Source organism: Thermobia domestica, chromosome 7 (assembly GCF_964235325.1).
Source record: "Thermobia domestica chromosome 7, izTheDome1.hap1.1, whole genome shotgun sequence".
Taxonomy (NCBI): domain Eukaryota; kingdom Metazoa; phylum Arthropoda; class Insecta; order Zygentoma; family Lepismatidae; genus Thermobia; species Thermobia domestica.
The window spans coordinates 94,614,151-94,633,546 of NC_137460.1; the positions used below are offsets into that span (position 1 = coordinate 94,614,151).

General features: G+C 33.2%; 2 protein-coding genes across 2 annotated transcripts in view; both read right to left on the reverse strand.

Moving 5' to 3' along the window:
- Nucleotides 1–258: 258 nt before the first annotated feature.
- On the reverse strand, nucleotides 259–2,484 carry LOC145689257 (uncharacterized). Its single transcript, XM_081763394.1, has 2 exons — nucleotides 2,416–2,484; nucleotides 259–1,344 (listed from the first exon to the last, which is right to left on the reverse strand). Exons 1-2 carry the CDS (start codon nucleotides 2,482–2,484, stop codon nucleotides 259–261), a joined length of 1,155 nt encoding a protein of 384 aa, XP_081619520.1.
- Nucleotides 2,485–8,514: 6,030 nt separating this feature from the next.
- Nucleotides 8,515–19,396, reverse strand: part of LOC145690289 (protein turtle-like) — a 66,655-nt gene continuing 55,773 nt past the window's right edge. Inside the window, exons 7-8 of the mRNA XM_081765056.1 lie at nucleotides 18,780–18,952; nucleotides 8,515–12,403 (exon numbers count right to left, since the gene is read on the reverse strand). Coding sequence (XP_081621182.1) covers nucleotides 12,249–12,403; nucleotides 18,780–18,952 — 328 coding nt within the window. The 3' untranslated portion in view covers nucleotides 8,515–12,248. The remainder of the gene's footprint in view (nucleotides 12,404–18,779; nucleotides 18,953–19,396) is intronic.

Sequence of the window (19,396 nt, forward strand, 5' to 3'; positions counted from 1 at the left end):
TCAGAAGGCAATAATTACGTTTAAAAGCTTCAATTTAAAATCAATGTCATGGATTTCAAGTTAACATAATTAAATCTCTTTTGAACATGTAAAGTAAAATAAAGGTAAACATAACACTCAAAGTTAATACAAAGATAAAATAAATTAATCACATCATAACATGTTGCTCAAATATAAAGTCCAAATGAAGTATTCATAACACAACTCATAACATCTGAGAGAATAAATTAGGAATTGTTATCCATCCGTAACTCAAATCTAAGTTACATGGCCAAAAGATTCAATCAAGCTAAACGATAAGTCACAAACGGGAATACAGCCATCTTCAACTACATCTATGCTAAGAATTTGAGCACAACTCTTAGCAAAAATAAATCCAATTCCTCCAATGGCACAACACACATCTACCAAGGAAGTTTCTTCGTCAACTTCAACCATTCCTGCGATGGAAGTATACAGCATCAAAGTATTCACTTGAAAATAATAATCTGGAGATACTCGAAAATTCATGTCACATATAGTTTCTTTCACATATTCTTTCTTGAACAACAGCTGTAGTGGTGGAGGTTTCTCACCTTCTTCCTTTTCATTGAAGATCTGGAAATAGAGCGATGTTACGTTCAAGCAGTTTCTTTCTCTGTTTTGGACATAATCTTTCAAATCATCCGTAATCTTCTCTATAGACGAATGCTTCAGAAAGTCAGCAAGTCCTTCATTCTTCTCTTTTCTTTCTTCTGCCCAATTTGTTAAATCTAAATTCCTTCTCGGCAACAAATCCATTAGTCGCGTGAGTGAAGATTTTATTTCTTCAGTATTCTTCTTCAACTGTTCTCTATAATTAACATCCCACAAAGGTATTGTAGCCTGTTTTATTCTGTCTTCTACGGATAACTGAACTTTCGCCTTTTTATAATCCTTATCAACAGAGTTTTCCAATTTTCGCTTACGTTGATCAGCTTCGACAACTTCGGCTGAAAGAACTCGTTTCTTCCAACTGTATCCATTCAAAATCTTTACTGCCATCTGTTGGTCTTCTTCAGTTTTGAAGATCAAATAAATCCAAGAACTCGCTCTTTTCGGCGACTTAATAGTATGGCTTCCCAACTTCAAATTATCAGTCAACAATTTCTTCAATTTCCCTAACCGGTATGATCTCGGCAGACCTTTCACTTCAATTTTGAATACGCCTGTAGTAGTAGTGGAGGTTTTCTTGACCGGAGATGACGGTTCTTCTTCAATTGTAGCATCTTCCGTATCATCATTCGTCACAGGTTCTATGGTTTCATTACCATCTTGTTCTCCACTATTTTCGTTTCGTCCATCTTCATCTAGCTTTTCATCTAGCTTTTCATCGTACAATTTTTGTTGTCGATCAAATTTCTGTTTTAGCTTTTCATTGTGTTGTTCGAATTTAGCATCTAGTATCTGTTCTAGCTTTTTATTGTATTGTTCGAATTTAGCATCTAGTAATTGACTAATCGTATCAACAAGATTAGAATAGAAATGTTCAGACACAGTTACGGCATTTCCAGATATGGTTTCATTTGAAATACTGGGTACTTCTTCAATCTCGGAATCCTGCATATTAGCAATTCTTTGTATTCTCTTCCCACTTCTCAAAATAGTGAAACTCATAAAAAGGTATATATACGTATGCACATAAACTCAGTTCTTACTATTCTTCGGAACTAAATAGTATAGTATAGTCCCGTGTCTTCGGCACCAGATAAAACGAAATATATATATATAAACACTTCGCTTTAGCCCTGATTCGTTTTACGTATCTTTTAAATTATCATGTTATTATAATAAACATATCAGCTACTAATTACTGACCATAAACATGAATTGCGTCCAGATATCGTCGATTTATTCTTCTGTTTTATAGGTACATTAAATATCAACAGCAACCATATCTTTCGTATACGTATCCTCTAATTTCGTGTGTATAACTCAGTAATGACCTTTCCCATAGCAACTAATAGTCTCGACAATAACAACATGTTCTATCAATAATAAACTAATAATCTTACTCATGACAACATGTCCTGTCAATAACAACGTTCTTTCTTTTAATTATATCTAAGCTATATGCTTAATTATTGCGCCTCTGATCAATGTTGATAATATAGGTACAGATTAATTATAATAGGGATATATCGCTGTAAGGCCTTATGCAGAATCGTTTTGACGTATGATTAGCGTCATACTAAATGTCTGACTACTGCATGGAAACATATGTTAGTCGAACTCTTTAGTATGACATCGAGCTTCTTCGTGGCTAAGCGGTTAGCGTACGCCTTTGGCATGGGAGTCGCTTTGATTCTTCTTGCTATGATAGTTCGCAACACTGTCGTCAACTTGCACGATGGTAGATCTGTCAGAGCCCAGGTTACGATGGCCTTAGAATAGTACCTTCATCACTGGATCATCAACGGAGCAAAAACAAATTTCGCTCCAAGTTATCCTCTGCCATGATCCCATATTAATGCAATGCGACCATCTATGAATATGTGAATACGCCATAGGAGGTAACGGGACATTATGATCACTCTGCGCAAAGTGAATGAATACATGATAGAAAGGTGTATTATGCTTGTTGTAGCTAACTAGAAAAAGCTTTCACATGTGGGTGGTTCAATTTGGATAGTAAATGGATGTATTAAGATGTATTCCAAAAGCTAAATATGTTACGCTCTAAAATGAAAACACCTCACACATTTTTAAGAAAAACAACACCAAGTCCAGATTTGAATACGAATTCTCTAAGTGGTAGTCTATGCCTAAATATGAGCTACTACATCTAGCCTGCTGTCAGCGTTATACAAATCTATTTCTGACATCAATTTGCCGTACCTTGCCTTACTGTCAATTGTTTGCATACTACCTACAACCGTATTTACAACAGTCACTTTCGTTTTCTTGACAAATTTCATCAAAATTGAATCCATTATCTTGTAAGTTATAAGAGATTAAAAAATCATGAGAAAATACGACAGCATCGCTCAAATATGGAGTGTTAATTCCAAAGGGGGATGAGAGGGAAATCCCCTTTAGTTATAGCATACATCCAGTATTATCAAAGGAGATTTCCACCTCATCTCCCTTGTAATTCGCACACTGTTCTCAGATATAGATACGAAGCGTCAAGAACGTTTTTTGCACGACTGTGATAACAATAATATAACTCGTAATATCAATATACTTACGGAGTAGTTGACATTTTGCTGCTAGTTAAGATGGAACATTGAAAAGTTTTACAACTGATTTGAACATTTCTGTTGCTTTATGCATCCCATAAACGTATGGTGAATTAATATTTTACTTGTAGTTATAAATAACTACTTTATTGGTTAAAGCAAACAACAAACAAAAAGTTGACGAGTGAGAATCGAACCCGAGAAGCTTTGCATGTAAGTCGCAGATGCTCTTCACTCTGCCACGCCGTTACTTGATGACTTTACGCGTCGTACGATATAAGCGGCGAGTCGGAAACTTTAAGAAGCTTTTTCTCCGCTATTTTTGGCTATTACGCTCTCCCAGTTTGAAATATTAACACTTTAAATGTGAACTGCTACTTCGAGAAAGATGATCCCGAAGTTCATTTACCGAAGTCTGCTTTCTCCTTGTAAGTCGCAATTTTAGTGTCTCCATGACTAACACCACCTGTGACTTCTATACCTCCTTTCCCTTTCAGAGATAGTCGTAGGGAGCACGGTGGCTCAGTGCTAGAGCACTCACCTCGGGTTCCAAGCACTGTTGAGTAAGTTACTTGTAAAAATGTAACGCGTTACAAGTTACTTTACTTTCTCTTAAAATGTAACGCGTTACTTGCCCCAAAAAGTAACTGTTATTTAACTTCGTAAGTAACGCGTTACTTTTAGGTCCGAAACTTTGAATATATGAAAAAATCTTATTACTTCAACTCTGCATACTACTATTACTTCCGTTATTATTATTATTATTATTATTATTATTAATAATAATAATAATAATAATAATAATAATAATAATAATAATAATAATAATAATAATAATAATAATAATAATAATAATAATAATAATAAACACTGTGTATGAATATGAAAGATAGGCGGTTTGTATTTGAATACTAAAACTCAGTTGATTGCCAACCTCGGTAGTGTTGAAGTCTAGGAGTCAAAAACAAGGGTTTAGAATTGTCAACGACTCGAACATCTCGGTTCACATCTCATTCACTTTCGAGCCGAGCCAACAGCTCACCCGAGTCGGCTAGATCCCTCGGCCCAGTTTACCCGAACCGAGCAGATGGTTCATCCCAACCAAGTCAGCTCGAATCGATGGTTCACCCCAAGGTAGCCGGCTCGAGCCATCGGCTCAGTTGAGACGAGCTGAGCTTGTTATAAAAAATCTCTTGTGGTCTCGTTATCGAGACAGGACGAGATGCGAGCAGTGTCTCCTCTCGTGAGCAACACTTGACCTCCTTCGTGGCTAAGCGGTTAGCGTACGCGCCTTTGGCGTGGATGGCCCGGGTTCGATTCCCGGTGGGAGCTCATGTGGTTCGGATTCCACGTTAATCACTAGGTCCATGTCTCATATTCGCTGCTGATCGGGACGTTGAACTCAAATTCAACTCAACTCGTGAGCAACACTAAAAATATTCTATATTCTACTAAAAAGTATTATTTCAAATATTCGAACGATAAAGCATTTCCGTTTTCCATCTTCATAAAAACAACACCAATCAAAGTAATATAGACTACCGGTAAAATTGCACTCGTAGTTCATTCACTGAATGTATTGATTTGGAGCTGTCAAAATCTACGACAAAATCTTCCAGGGACTTTCAATCAGTACACGTGATTTCCCTGAGGCTGTCCTCATCTTCCAAAAATAGCAAGTGGCACTATAATCTTATCCATTTCTTTGTGTGTCGGTGACTGACTGTCGGTCACTGACATAAGCAGTTCATGCTTCATTGCTCCATTTTGAGAAATTCACTTACAGGGAAGAAACATTTGTTTCCGAAAAAAATTACATATATTGTAGTTAGTCAAACTAATTGTAACGCGAAAAAAGTAACGCAATCTAGGTACGTTACTTAAAAATTTGTAACGCGTTACCGTTACAGTTACTTTGGAAAGAATGCAACGCGTTACTAGGAAACGTTGCTTAAAAAGTAATGCGTTACTTGCGTTACATTACTTCCCAAGACTGGCTCAAAGGATCCTATCATTTGAGTTTCTGGGGTGGGTTTCATGCTAGTGGGTTTCTTCGAAGTTCACCCGTTGACTTCCACTTTCTATGTTCCACCAGTTCTTTCATAACTTATTTTCATCATCCTTCATCGCCTTTTTAACCCATCCAGGACAATTAAATTAAAGTTTGATTTCATTGCTTAGCAATTGTAGTCGGAAGAAAAAATCTTCATTCGTTTAATTTTTCTTCTTTACTCAAACATCTTGTTTCTTTCACAGCTTTCAGGAAAATTAAATTCTTTGTTATGCTAATTACTAGGAATTCCAGTAGAAATTCTGGTAAGAGTGAAGTTATGTTTTTTCTTGTATTGTTTCTTTTTTTAAAAAATATATTTTACATATTCTTCATTCGGATATTTTATAGTTAAATAACTATTAATCAGTGTCTCAAAGAGAAATGTAGTTTATTTCATTATTTCCTGTTGATATTTTTAAACGCGAGGAAACAATTCCCTCTCATGTTAATGCAAATTTAAAAAGTTTACTTTTCTGTAATGTATGGTCGAGTGTTTTATTCCTCTTTATTAAGAGTGAACTGAATCCTCAAGAACAGAACTATTTCAACAGAACATAGTTATACTGGTTACTCCTTTTATATATACTCGCATTCCTAGACAGAGATAACAACACACCCTTCCACAATTTTAATGTTTCTTTAAACAAGTCACGTAATGACCTTTAATTTTGATTCAATAAAACTCAAGATTTCGTGTGACGGGTAAGCATTTTTATTTTGTTTTACCTTTTCTACTTGTGCTCAAGAAACAAAAATGGTACCCTGGAAGTGGGAATCGATCCATGGACCTCAAGATCTCTAGACCACCTTGCTATCCAATATTCCACGAAGAACGATAGACAGAAGAGGAAAACTGATTGATTTTATACGAGAGACATGTTCACATTACTCCGTTCTGGTTGGTTCGATCTGCTGTCTCTGCTATGTGAGAATTTACACAGCTGATCCGGTCGTAAAACTATACTATTCATTTAGTCAATAAATTATTATTAGTTTTAACGCTTCATACACAGTTCATAAAGCATTAAAGGAACGATACAATATACAAATAGTGATCTAAATTACAACCCTAGTCACAGAAACTATTCTATTCAATATGCCACCTCATCTTCGTATGTAAGAGAAGGACGAAACAAAATTTATTACTGCTACCACCTACCAAATATTTATACTCCGTTTCTTGTCATAAAATGGTAATTCTATTTGTAAATCCATAAATGTAATATTATTATGCTCATGTGTAAACCTAAGAACCATTTTTATATTTCTTATATTCCCATCAATAGCTTCGGCTATGTGCCTTTTTCTTTCCTTCTTTTGTCGTTCTAAAAATAAAAAAATAAAAAAATGAGTTTTCGCCGAAAACTGAACTTGTGATTTTAAGGTCTATTGTACAGAGCGTTGTCGACGATAACACACTGGTTATTGATTATAAACGGTATTTGCCAGGTCATTGTGCACGGTTTGGACTGCAAAATATGACAATATTCCTTAGTGTGCCTGCCAAGTTAAAATGTGTTTTTACTCAATTTGCTTTTCTCGTATGACACTATATTTTTTAAAACACTTCTATTGCGATAAACAAAACAAAACAGATGGCTTGAGCGGGAATCGATCTGCGAATCCTCTGATTTAGAATCCACCTTCTTACTTATTACACCCCGGAAGAGAAACAATACATTGAGTTCTTTGTGGAGAGAGGCAAAATACTTTACATCAAATCTCTTTTCTTGTTTTGTTCTTATTGCATTCACCTTGTGTTTTTCGTACAATGCATGAAATAACAAATGCATTTTTCACTACATTGTTCAAGAATTCTGTTTTAACTGATCAGAAAACAGAAATCTAGGGGCGAAATGATATAGGGTAATGTGTAGTATTTTATTTTCTTACCCTCGGTAGCTGCAAGGGGCAGTCGATACTATCCCGCGGAAAACATGCATTTAATTGTTTGACAGATAGTACAGCCGGTTAATTATGATGTACCGACATGTCAATGTTTCGTCCCGATCGGATGAGTTCGGCTGAACTCGTACTATACGTGATGTCCTTGATTTTTCAGGTGAAAAAAATAATGAATGACGAACATAAACATTTATTATATTTCGATAAAATATGACGCTTGACCCTAAAGGATATGAGACTGAGGGCATGGGCCTCACTCTGTATGAAATTCTGCTTACACTAACGCTGAGAAGGAATTTTAAACTTCAACCAATTTTAGTTTCCTGTTTTTTTTTTCTTTTTTATTTATCCTTACCAAAATCGAGAACAATATATCTTCGTACGAGGTCAAGCAAACTCATTTGTTCGTCAAACGTGGCATGTTCGTAGAGCTTGTGCAATATTATTCCGTACTGGCTTCTGATTCTTAAGTTATTCAAAATCTAAATTCTAATAAATTCATTGAGTATATTAAAAACGAATGAATTGCTGTTTAAACAGCAATTAAAAACCAGTCTTAGAAAGAGAAATTAAAATCAAATGAAGATCAATATTGTTTACGACTATACGTAATTTCTCTGTAAAAACTTTTATGTATTTTAATGAGTAGGTAAGTGAATACATAACGGCTTGAAATCGCAAATAGAGACTTCTGTTTTTCTATTGACATAAACATTAATTAGAAAATAATACTAGCTGATGATCTACAACAGTCCTGTATAGACGAGTTAACGTATTTGTTGTAGTTTAATATAAGAAAAAAAATCATATTGGCGTTAATTCTACATAAACTTTTTTGTGAGTTAAAATTACAGTTAGTGCGAGGGTTATTTTTTTCAATCTCCATTAAGCTGCTATAGAGGAGTATTACATGAGATGACGAAACGGGGATAAACAAAGCTGTTTATTGTACGGCACTCCCTCCCCAACTAATAGACAGACTGAATTGTGAGTAACGAGCTTGAAAACATATCGAGAATAACCGAAGTGCCCTCCAAGTGTGAACTACAAGATATAGTTTGATTGCTCCAGGCGAAAGGCATAATTTAGCCGTAATTCATCATCGACAATGTAAAAATTACGACGGTAATTTTATAAGCAATCGGAGTAAGGAAAATCAGGAAGAGGAAGACCATGGATAGAATATCTAGATACAGTTACGAAGAAGAGATCTTATCAAAGTATAAAACAGCTCTCCCAAGGGAGAGAAAAGTTTTAAAATTTCCATGTTGCCCACCAACCTATGGTGTGGTGGGGAGGAAGAAGAAAAAACATGTTACTTTCACAAAACTTTATCTTTACAATTACAATCGCTCAATAAATAATATTTTTAATTTTTTTGTAGTGAATATGAGAGTTTTTTAAATATATTTTAATATTTAATCTCTTAACAATTATTACTAAGTAACAATATGTTGTTACAGATAATGATATGATACATATCAAGTTACCGTCAACACGAACAATTTGTTAATACAATATTATTGTGAACAATATTTATTATAGTTGACTTGAAGAAAGGTCTGCTGCAACTGTAATATTGTAAACCTCACTAGAAGTTGAAAGAACAATTAACTTTCTTTTTGAGAGAATACATAAGGATATTTAAATGGTTTCAGATATTGATTTTTAATAATTGTAATAATCAATTACTTTTGCAGTAGTCTAGTCTAAATTTAAATTATATTCTGTTAAATTAATTTTCCCAACTATAAGAAAACTCTTCCTCTGCGTATACTCTTTATTAAAACGACTTCTTTGTATAAATCACATATCTCAAGAACAGAACTACCAAATCTACTTTTACAAACTCCAATAGTCCGTGTCTCTGGAACTAGATCAACACAAACGCTAAGTTGCTAACTCAATTAGTCCAAACGAAGTACTATAGGATTCAACAAAATGTTCAACTAGCCGGACACATGTAAAGCCAATATCACTTTAACTCTACAAATATGGGGAAACTGTAACTCTATTATGAGATTGGCCCAAACGCTAAAATGTAATGGCTCAACTTATTGGGATTACTACCAACTTCAAATAAGAATCTGAGTTAGACTGAACATAATAGTTAAGACATCCTCATCAAAGAAGTCTCAAATTCACTCTACTAACTCATATCTCTGCAACCTTTTCTAGCCTAAACTCTACAAGTTGCTAGCCCAATTTTCCCAAATGAAGAACTATCTGGCTCAATAATAATATCGACTACCCCAAACTTCTGTAAAGAAAACTTTACACAGGCGACATGGACTTTTCTTGAATTAAGACACCTATAATAAAAGAAGAAAAAAAACCTTCATTAATGGTGAAACCAGGGATACAATGGTGCTACACACTCACTGCAGATAAAGCTTTAGAAGTAAGAGAAATCAGCACTATTTGATATACGACTCTAATATTTGCCTCAAAGTTAAAAAAAAAGTCCCAAAATTCAGAAGCCTCAATTAGACACAAATAAACTCAACTTCTTTATTACGTCTTTTTCTATAAAATAAATTATATAATGTGGTTTTTACAAACCATTCCTTTTAAAGATTTATTTTCTTTCATATAAGGGATCTTAATCAATCTAAATGCATTAACAGAAGCTTAACTAATAACATCAATTTTATGTACAGTAATTGGAGACCAGATATTTGTGAGTGTTTGTTTCGTTAATTTCTTTACATCATTTTCACCATATTGAATACAAGTCAATTCGAAGACGTAACCTACGTTCAGTTTTCTTTTCACCAATCTTGACGGTATAAAAGTATAAATATTAATTACTTGTTTCGTAAACATAGATAGCATAGTGCAAGCATTGCAATCATAGATGGCAGTGCTCTGGTATAGAAATAAAACATATACCACTCTTAAAAAGTCTTTCAAATATTCTTTCTTTTGTGCCATATTAAGTGGGAAGAAGGTATTTAAAAAAAACTAATGATTATTTTCAATACCTATCACAAATTCAGAATGTGAATACTTGAAAATTATGACGCAAATTCTTTCAAAAAATTCTCAGCTGTTAAAATAAAAAAAGGACTCTAAATATTCCAGATAATTTTCACGAGGATGTTTGTAATTCAATAAGCAAGATTTGTGACATTTCATTTGTATTTTATTTTAATTAAAAGCGTTTCAGAAGGTTTGAAGGCAGAACTGTAGCCAGAACATTAAGAAAGGGGTCAAGATAATTTTGGGGTTGTTTGATTAAAGTTCACTTTACATTTATACACACTAATAATCAACTGAAATTTTCAGCTGGAGCTGAAGATGGTCAAAGAAAGACTGAACCCCTCTCTATTCTTTAGTATGAGCCTGCTTGGGGCCAGAAGCTGGGCTCTCCTTGGCGCCTCCCAGAGATATATAATATTTCCTAAAATCTGCTCTTAATTCTACGTCCCGTTTGTCTAGTGTATGTTATGCCATATTCGCCTATGATTGAATAATACCTGGGATACAATGATGATTTCAGGGGTAGTTTGGAGGGAAGGGAAATTTCCTTTAGAGTTATCAAATTCTCCCGGGGCATTTTGCCGATCGGCCACAACCTGGGTTTCCCCTATTTTCATTTCCCGGGGAAAATCTAAAATCATCATGCTGGAGTATTTGATTGTTGTTGATCTTTCACGAAGCGCAACGTTGTCTGATTTTTAAAAGTGGTATGTAAATTGTTCTTCTTCCACATTTATTTAATAAAAGACTTATCAGATATATGAATGAATTCTTTTGTTTTCAAACTTTCTTCTCTATTCATGCTATACTTTAATTTTAATTCTATTGCTTCTAATAATAATATTGTATATCTACTCGTGATTTTGTTGATAATTGCCTGTTGTACCTTTCGAATATAACTAATTATTGCTTTTTCTTATTTATCTTAAAACTCTTCTATCTATCATATTTAGTAGCTAGACACTATCAACTAAATACCCCAATACTCATTGCTGTTTCTCCATTAAATTAACTCTGACCTTTTTCAAATAATATTTCAATAATTTAATTATCTTAACACATTTCATTTTCAATACTTAACTGTTGCAATTATCCAATTCCCATCAACTTTTAGTACCTTATTTGCACTGAACTCCTTGCCAATCTACTGAAACCAACACCTGAATTCTCTCTCAGTACACAACTACTTTTTCATAGCAACACTCTTCTTTTTCTTACTTACAAGCATGTTACAAACTTAAAACACTTCCTTCCCAACACTGGCGTGCTTCCAAACAAAATTTTGATTTTCATCTAGTGCATGTGTTGCTATTCCCGATTTTTCTGAGTGGTTTAATGTATATATCTTATATTTTCCTCACATCTGCTTTTAATTGTATGCCCCATTTGTCCCATGTATGTCAGGTCTCATTCACATGGAATTGAATAAATAGCTGCAGTGCACTGATGATTTCAGAGATGGCTCGGAGGGAAGGAAAACCATTTCCTTTGGAGCTATCAAATTGCATTTTTCCGATCGGGATCAACCTGGGTTTCTACTACTTTCACAGTGCTAATTTTATCCCCTGTTTGTTCAAAATCCATCCCAGGGGAAAGTCTTCTGAAATCATCACTACTGTGGTGTTTAGTTGTTCTTAATCTTTCACGAAGTGTAGTGTTTGTCTGATCTTTAAAGGTGATATATGACTTGTTCCTCGATATTATTTAATAAAGGACTTATTTTATTAGATGTATTATGAATGAAAGGTGTGAAGGATGACTTATATTTCTCTTCATCCTTTGCTTTCAAACCTTCCTCTCTATTCAAGGTACTATTCTTTAATATTATTTCTATTGCTTCTATTAATAACCTTTTATGTGCATCTACTGGTAGTTTTGTTAATAACTGAAGTGTTTTCAAACAAAATTTTGTGGTTTTCTTCTAATGTATGTATTTATTTATTACACTATCGAGAAGAGTTTGTTAACTTTTAAAAAAAAATAACATTTTATAACTGCCAGTAGCAGAATAAGTAAACGGTAACTCTGTTCCAGAGGTGACAAGGCCATACTGTTTTACCGGCTTTCGAAAGCGTAAACGATTACCGCTCACGTAGCCACTGCCAAAATTATATCAATGACCATACAAAATAAATCAAAGCAAGGGCAACATAGTATCCCGATGTTGATGATGATGATTCCTTTCCGTTTACGGTTGATGCAGATTCTTGTGTTTTTCCTTCAGTTACTGGTTCTTGTGTTATTATTATTACAGTAGAAGCAGCTAACAAAGGAAGAGAAAATTCAAAAATTACTTTGCAGACATAGAAAGCACGTATTTACTATTTAATAAGATCACAAAATGATTGTTCCTTACATTTAGAAACTTGCTTTTCTCTTAAAACTTAATATTCTCAGATAAAGGCTATACCGTACTCATTATTTTTAATCCATCTGTTTTATGCCCTTCATTATACACTTATTTCTCAAACAATTGTATTCATAGATGTGAGTAATGTCTTGTAAGGTACAAATAAATTGTAATCTTGTTTATTATAAGATCACAGAAAATTGAATACACAAATATGATTAATGTATTAATGTATGCAAAATACTATAAAATTAACCAAATGTTTTGTCTATTCTAGGATTATGTTATACATCAACGTTGAATCAGTGTATCATTATATTGGATTGAAAGAAAAATTTAAATACAATAATCCATTTTAAAATATAAAGTTGCTTTATACATAACTTAATCTACTTTGTTAAGTTATTACACATTTGGCTTGCATTAGGAAACGTTCTAATCAAGACATGAAATAATAAGTAATAAATATGTTGCAGTGTTTTCAAAATCAAAGATGATAAAACTACTTAAAAATGATAACTTTAATGTCAAATGGATAATCATAGTTTTTTTCCTATTTTATCCATACGATCTCTTTCAAACATATTATTTATCTGTATTCATTTTTACGTAAATTGAAATTTGAATTACAAGTTCGAACTTACACACAATCTTTTACATACATTTCGCCAAATTGGAAACAGCTCCATAAAGTTAATAATATTGAATATGATACGAAGATAATGGGTTTTACATGTTCACAATTATAATATGTACATATAATTGTTACAATTGAAGATGAACTTAAATTACAATAAAAAAGCAAATATCCAATAGCATTCAAACTCAATCTATCATAACGTTCTTTCAATACGAGTAGTAATTTGGTTTTCCTCCAAATCAGTTACATATTAATCCTGATAAATAATGCCTACTACACATGTCGGAGTCGTTTGGATAGTTGTATTCTTTAAATACATCTTACATTACTTAAATACAATTAAATTTAAAATATAATTTTCGACATGCCAGTAGCATTTGATTTTATATAAAGAATTATCAATCAGATGAAATATAATGTTAAAAACTAAACCATTACGTGATAGAATCTTAAGCAAATAGTTGAGCAATCTTAAAACAAAATAACGTATTTTTTAGACAAACATGTTTGAATACAAATGTCAATGAACGATTATAATGCGACCTTTTTATATTAATTACTTTTTTCTAATAATAAAATAAGAACAAAACTGGGTTTAAAAAACAGCTTCATCAGACGGGATTGAAAATCAGTGTACCTTCCCATTAGATCTGTTTTCCATGCGGGGAGTAAACTCAATTACTCGTTTTGCTTGTAATAATTCTATCCATCCCAGCGGTGAGGAAATGCTGAGACGATGGATCTCATCTAAAGTATTGGCAAATATAAGAAGTAAATGATCACTGTGAAATATCTGTGCATTAGGTGGTCGCAGATGGTCAAGGATTATCTAGATCAAATAAATTAGAATCTCGATTATACCTGACACTAAAGAAAAGCGTAAAAAGAAGCCCACTGAAGGGGATTTTGAATGAATTAGTACTCATCGAGGAACTGATTATCAAACTTAGTTGTAAAAACCGCAAAACCGTTTGCGGAAGGGGTAAATTGTACCAGGTACACAAAAGTGAGATTACAACTTCAATTAGAGTCTCAAAGCTATAGACACTAACCTACTACCAAAAAACCTGCAACATGAGCATATAAGTTTATTGTGAAACTGCGCCTAACATCGCAGGGAATCGACATAACAAGTAAGTGGCACGAATCACGCCAGGAGAAACCTCTGCGTCCTCCCCTGCACACTTATTTTGGAGGAAAAGACTTCGTCGTTTCACAATAAACTTATATTTTCATGTTGCAGCTTTTTTTCTGCGGACTGTACGAATAGCTCTGTTCAATGACTAGATTGCCTATACATCGCATAAGTTCAGAAAAAAAAACTATCAACAACTTCTGTTGAGATATACTATTTGTGATATGCTTCGTATGGACAGTAACAGTATGATTCGAACAACAGTAAAAGGGACTCGACGTTGCCAGTTCATAGTGAGTACAGTCTTCCTTGTTAAGGTGTTGAGATTTAATAGGGATTTTTCCACAATGACTCTTATACCCGACAATTTAAATAAACTGCTACAAAACTTGATACGAACAATCTTTACATACCATTTGAATAGCTAGATTTACACCTGATGTCTTTGAAAACTCAACCGTTTACTTTTCTTTAATTCTCCAAATATTTTAGGTTCGTAGAACAGTTCACTCAGTATTTTGTGTATTAAAATTATAAGACAATTCTTATTAGATAGCAGTGATCCTTGCGACAAATAAATATTAAGAAACATATGTGAGTGTAAGAATGAAAGTTGATTTTAGGAAAAGAAGATGATACAATTTATGAGTTACAAATAATGATAATTGCCAAAAGTGTACTATTTGTTGAAAGTGTTAATTACGTAGGCTGATCAATAAAGACTGATCATCAGTGTTTATGAGGTGAATACAACAGCAAGGCACGGAAAACAAAACACGTCTGTGGGAGAAGAGACGAATAGATCAAGCAAGTTTGAAGGCCATGAGGTTAGAAATGTGACCTTGGCCACCGTTCAAGCACACGGAGTTTGTTTCACATAAGGCAACATGGAAGTGACACGCAAAGAACAGTACAGTGCACTGAAATTCTGTTTCATCATTATGACTCCGAGTCCAAGCAGCAGAGTTCTGTGTGGAAGTCTCCTTCATCATCAACACCCAAAAAAGCGAGAGTGGCTGCGTTTGCTGACAAAATTATGGTCAACTCATTTTTCGATATTCGAGTCATGGTGTACCAACATGTCTCACCAAACTGTCACAGGAGTGTTTATAAGGATGTATTGAAAACCCTGCAAAGTCACATTCATAGGAAACGACCACATTTGTAAGAAACAGGATGGATGCTACACTATAATAACGCCAGGTCCCATATTGCCAATGTTGTTATTGATTATCTTGTAAAGATCAACGTTCTATGTGTATCCTATCCTCCATACAGCCCTGATTTAGTCCTTATGATTTCTTACTTTTCCAAATTTTGAAGAAACACCTCTGGAAACACCTCTCATGTTCAGTGGTGAAAACTGCGGAGGCAATTTTGAAGAATCTGTCCAAAAATAGCTTCCAGCATGTCTCTGATGACTGGTAAAAACGTTGGAATAAGTGCATTGCATGTAATGGGGACTATTTTGAAAAATACCATCAACATTTGGAGGATTAGTACAGGTAATTATGTTTTATTCATTTATGATCATTTTTTTATTGATCAGCCCTCGTATAACTAATAAATCCCTGAACTAATCTAGACAAATAACCTATTGGTTACATTTTAGTATGTGAAGCCGCTGTTTGACTACTGCAAGAAAATACAAAGTTATCAAAATTTAAAAGAACGGCTCTTGTCCTAGTAATAAACAGCAAATTATATTTATTTTAACTACCATCAAATATCCATTTTTAAATAATAAAATTGGAATAACACTGTCTAAGTTGCAATTAAATCTTCACAACATGTTATTGTAGAACTACACAAACATTAACGTTCAAGTCTAAAATGATTATAGCCCTTGTCCTATTTTAAGACAATTAAAATGAAAGAATACAGTTTTGAGTTGCAATTAAATCGTCACAATATTCTGCACAAATCAACAAATTGCCTACGCTATAGAGATCATCAGACAAGTAAAAGCGCAGATAGCAATATCTATAAGTTGACTCTTTTCAATTTTGAATTGGTGTAATGCACTGGAACACTTGCCATTTATAAATAGAATATATATATATATATATATATATATATATATATATATATATATATATATATATATATATATATATATATATATTTTACAGTCAACTTAAAATAGTACGATAATGGGAAATTAAAGACATTTATTCGGCTACTGATAATGAGCTTGAATTTTATTTCAATCATACTTTTAGTAAAAAATAATTGTAAATCATAAACTTAGATTTTGTTTTCAATGATACTTTTAATATCATAGTAATATAGGCCTATATTTGTGCGTACACAATTCCGTTACACATTCATACACCAATATAATTTTAAAATGGAGAAGTTAAAATATATTGAAATTACTGTAATTACGAAATGAGTTTCAAACCTGTGAAAAATGATAGAATAAAGTCAATTTGAAATATTTTGAAATAAGCAGAATGACTAACCATTATTGCTGTGACGACCGAATTTCTCAAATGTTCTATATTTCGGGCAACTTTATGTATAGGATGAAATAAGCCTGTTTTCCAATCCGTGAGAAGGAGTAATCGAGGTATCTGCTGGAAATATAGACCTTTTAAGAAATTTTGATCTCCATAAAAATATGTACAATATTAATAATTCTGATTATGATTTTAAAATGTGTCCCTTACCTTCTGTTAATAATTATTGGAAAATAGTAGAATTTGATGAATAAATGAGAAATCGCGATTGAAAGTAAAACAATATTTGTAACTGTGCTACATGTTGAAAATGAGTTATTGAAAGACACAAGAATGTTGAATAATATGAAACGGGATGACAAAAGCCAAGAATTCAAGTTAAGATGGAAAAGAATAAATGTATATTCGATACGTCACAGAAACAAATTTTATTGCCAGAGATAAATGGAACGCCAGATCTCTTGAAGCAGTCTAACTAAATATAGTGACAAATTTTGTATGAGGGCGAAGTTTCATATATATATATATATATATATATATATATATATATATATATATATATATATAGTATATTAATCCGAATGTTAAGTGAGTTAGATGATGGCTGAGTTAAGCTTTTTTCTTCCAAATATATATATCGATATTTAATCAAATCTTTTAATTAAAAATATATACGTGCACAGTGTTTACGTTTATATACGCGACGTGTGATAATTTAATCCCGAAACACCCTATGATAATGAGTTGCTCAATCATTTGCACTCGACTGTGTTTTGATATGTGCTCGAGTAGTTTCCAGAAAAAGTTTACTCAGTTTTCACGGAGCAGCAGGATACTAAGGTAACAGTAAATTTTATCTCGTACCATGTTAAATATGTCTTAACATACGTACCACGTGTAAGTTGAGCTGTTTCATAGAAGATGAATGGCAGGAACTCGAAAATCATTAAGTGTTCGCCAACACCTTACCTCAAAAGAAATTCATCAATCCCCTATTCTCATGAATTAATACCACGTCCCTTTTAAGTGTTAGCAAAATTAAAAACTGTTCTTAAAAGAACACAGATTTGATGACACTTCGGAAAGCTAGAGCGCATTACTAAACATACTGCTCATTGTTTCGGAAGTCGAATTCCAGAAATACTTCCAGTCGTCTAGTAAAGTACACTGCTTCAGGATGATAGCAGACACTGATACAATTATGAAGATGATAGCAACTATGACCTACAAATAAGCAAATATTTTAAAGATAATAGTAACCACTGATATGTAAGTAAGCAAACAATTTGAAGGTGATAGCAGCAACATATCTAAAAGTAAGCAAACACTGAAGATGATAGCACCCACTGATAAATAAGTAAGTAAGCACTTTGAAGATAATAGCAGTCACTCGTCTATAAGTCAGCGAACAATTTGAAGATGAAAGTAGCCACTGATTTATAAGTAAGAAAACACTTACTTTTACAGTCGATTGTGAAAATTATACTTTCACGTTTTGTATTTAATGAGTAGTGTTATCTTCGAGAAAACACTAGTATTATCATTAAATACCTGAAAATAATAGCAAATACGGAAAGGTACAATAAACATGAGGAACGTTCAAGAGAATGGAAAAAGAAAAACACTTACTCGTATATAAACGAAGAATTGCTTGAAAAATTCAGTGGCAGCTTTTGAAGGATATCATACTGGTAAAAGAAAATTAAAAGATATGTATGGGAAGAAAGATTACCGAATGTACCAATACTTCTTTACAGATTTCTGAAGCTTAAGCCTCCTTTCCTTAGTTTGTAGATATAAGATTTCCTTCAAGAGCCGCCACTGGAAAAAATCTGTTACGTGAATGCCAATTTTTGTACTCTTATGTTTACATGTAATACACATGCAGTAAGTATGTGTATATAAATAATTAATCTGTTTGATAAGCAAAAATTACAACTATAACTATATTTTGAATAATACATTTGCATAATACATTAAAAAGATATTTTTTCTTATTTTTTGATAGTATTTTCGTGAAGTAATAACTAACCTATCATTTGCGCTCTTTACCTTTGGTTGTAACTGGAATAATCTTGCTAAACATTCCATCCCCCAATTCACTTTTTCCAACAATCTGAAACTCGTAGTTTGTACCAGGATACAATTGATTGATAGTGATTTGATTGCTTCCTGACGGAGTTACAGGAATGGTTGACCAACCTCTCATTCCAGCTTCTCGATACCTATGGGGACGACATTAACATCGATATAAGGCTAATAAGTACAATATTTAGGCAAAAACATGGAATTTCATAGAGAATTTTGAACCAATGGACAACAGTTCAAAATTATCTCACACACTTATAAAATATATTAATACAGTGCACCAACTATACACGCAGCCACAAATTGACCTCTTTGAAACTCTAGAGAGGTTTTCCATTGTGCATCATAAGCGTTTGAAAACTATAACACACGCCTTCGTGCTACACCATCTGACGTACGAAAAATGGCCAAACTAGTGTTATGCCGTCAGTTTTCATACAATTTTACACGTTTTACGAGTTGCAAATACAGATGTTTCCATTATTTTGCTTATCTGAATATATAAAGAGAGTAGGTCCTTTACTTGACGCGCTCTTATAATTTCTAAACTAATAGGTAGAAAACGCTGACACCTTGTACGA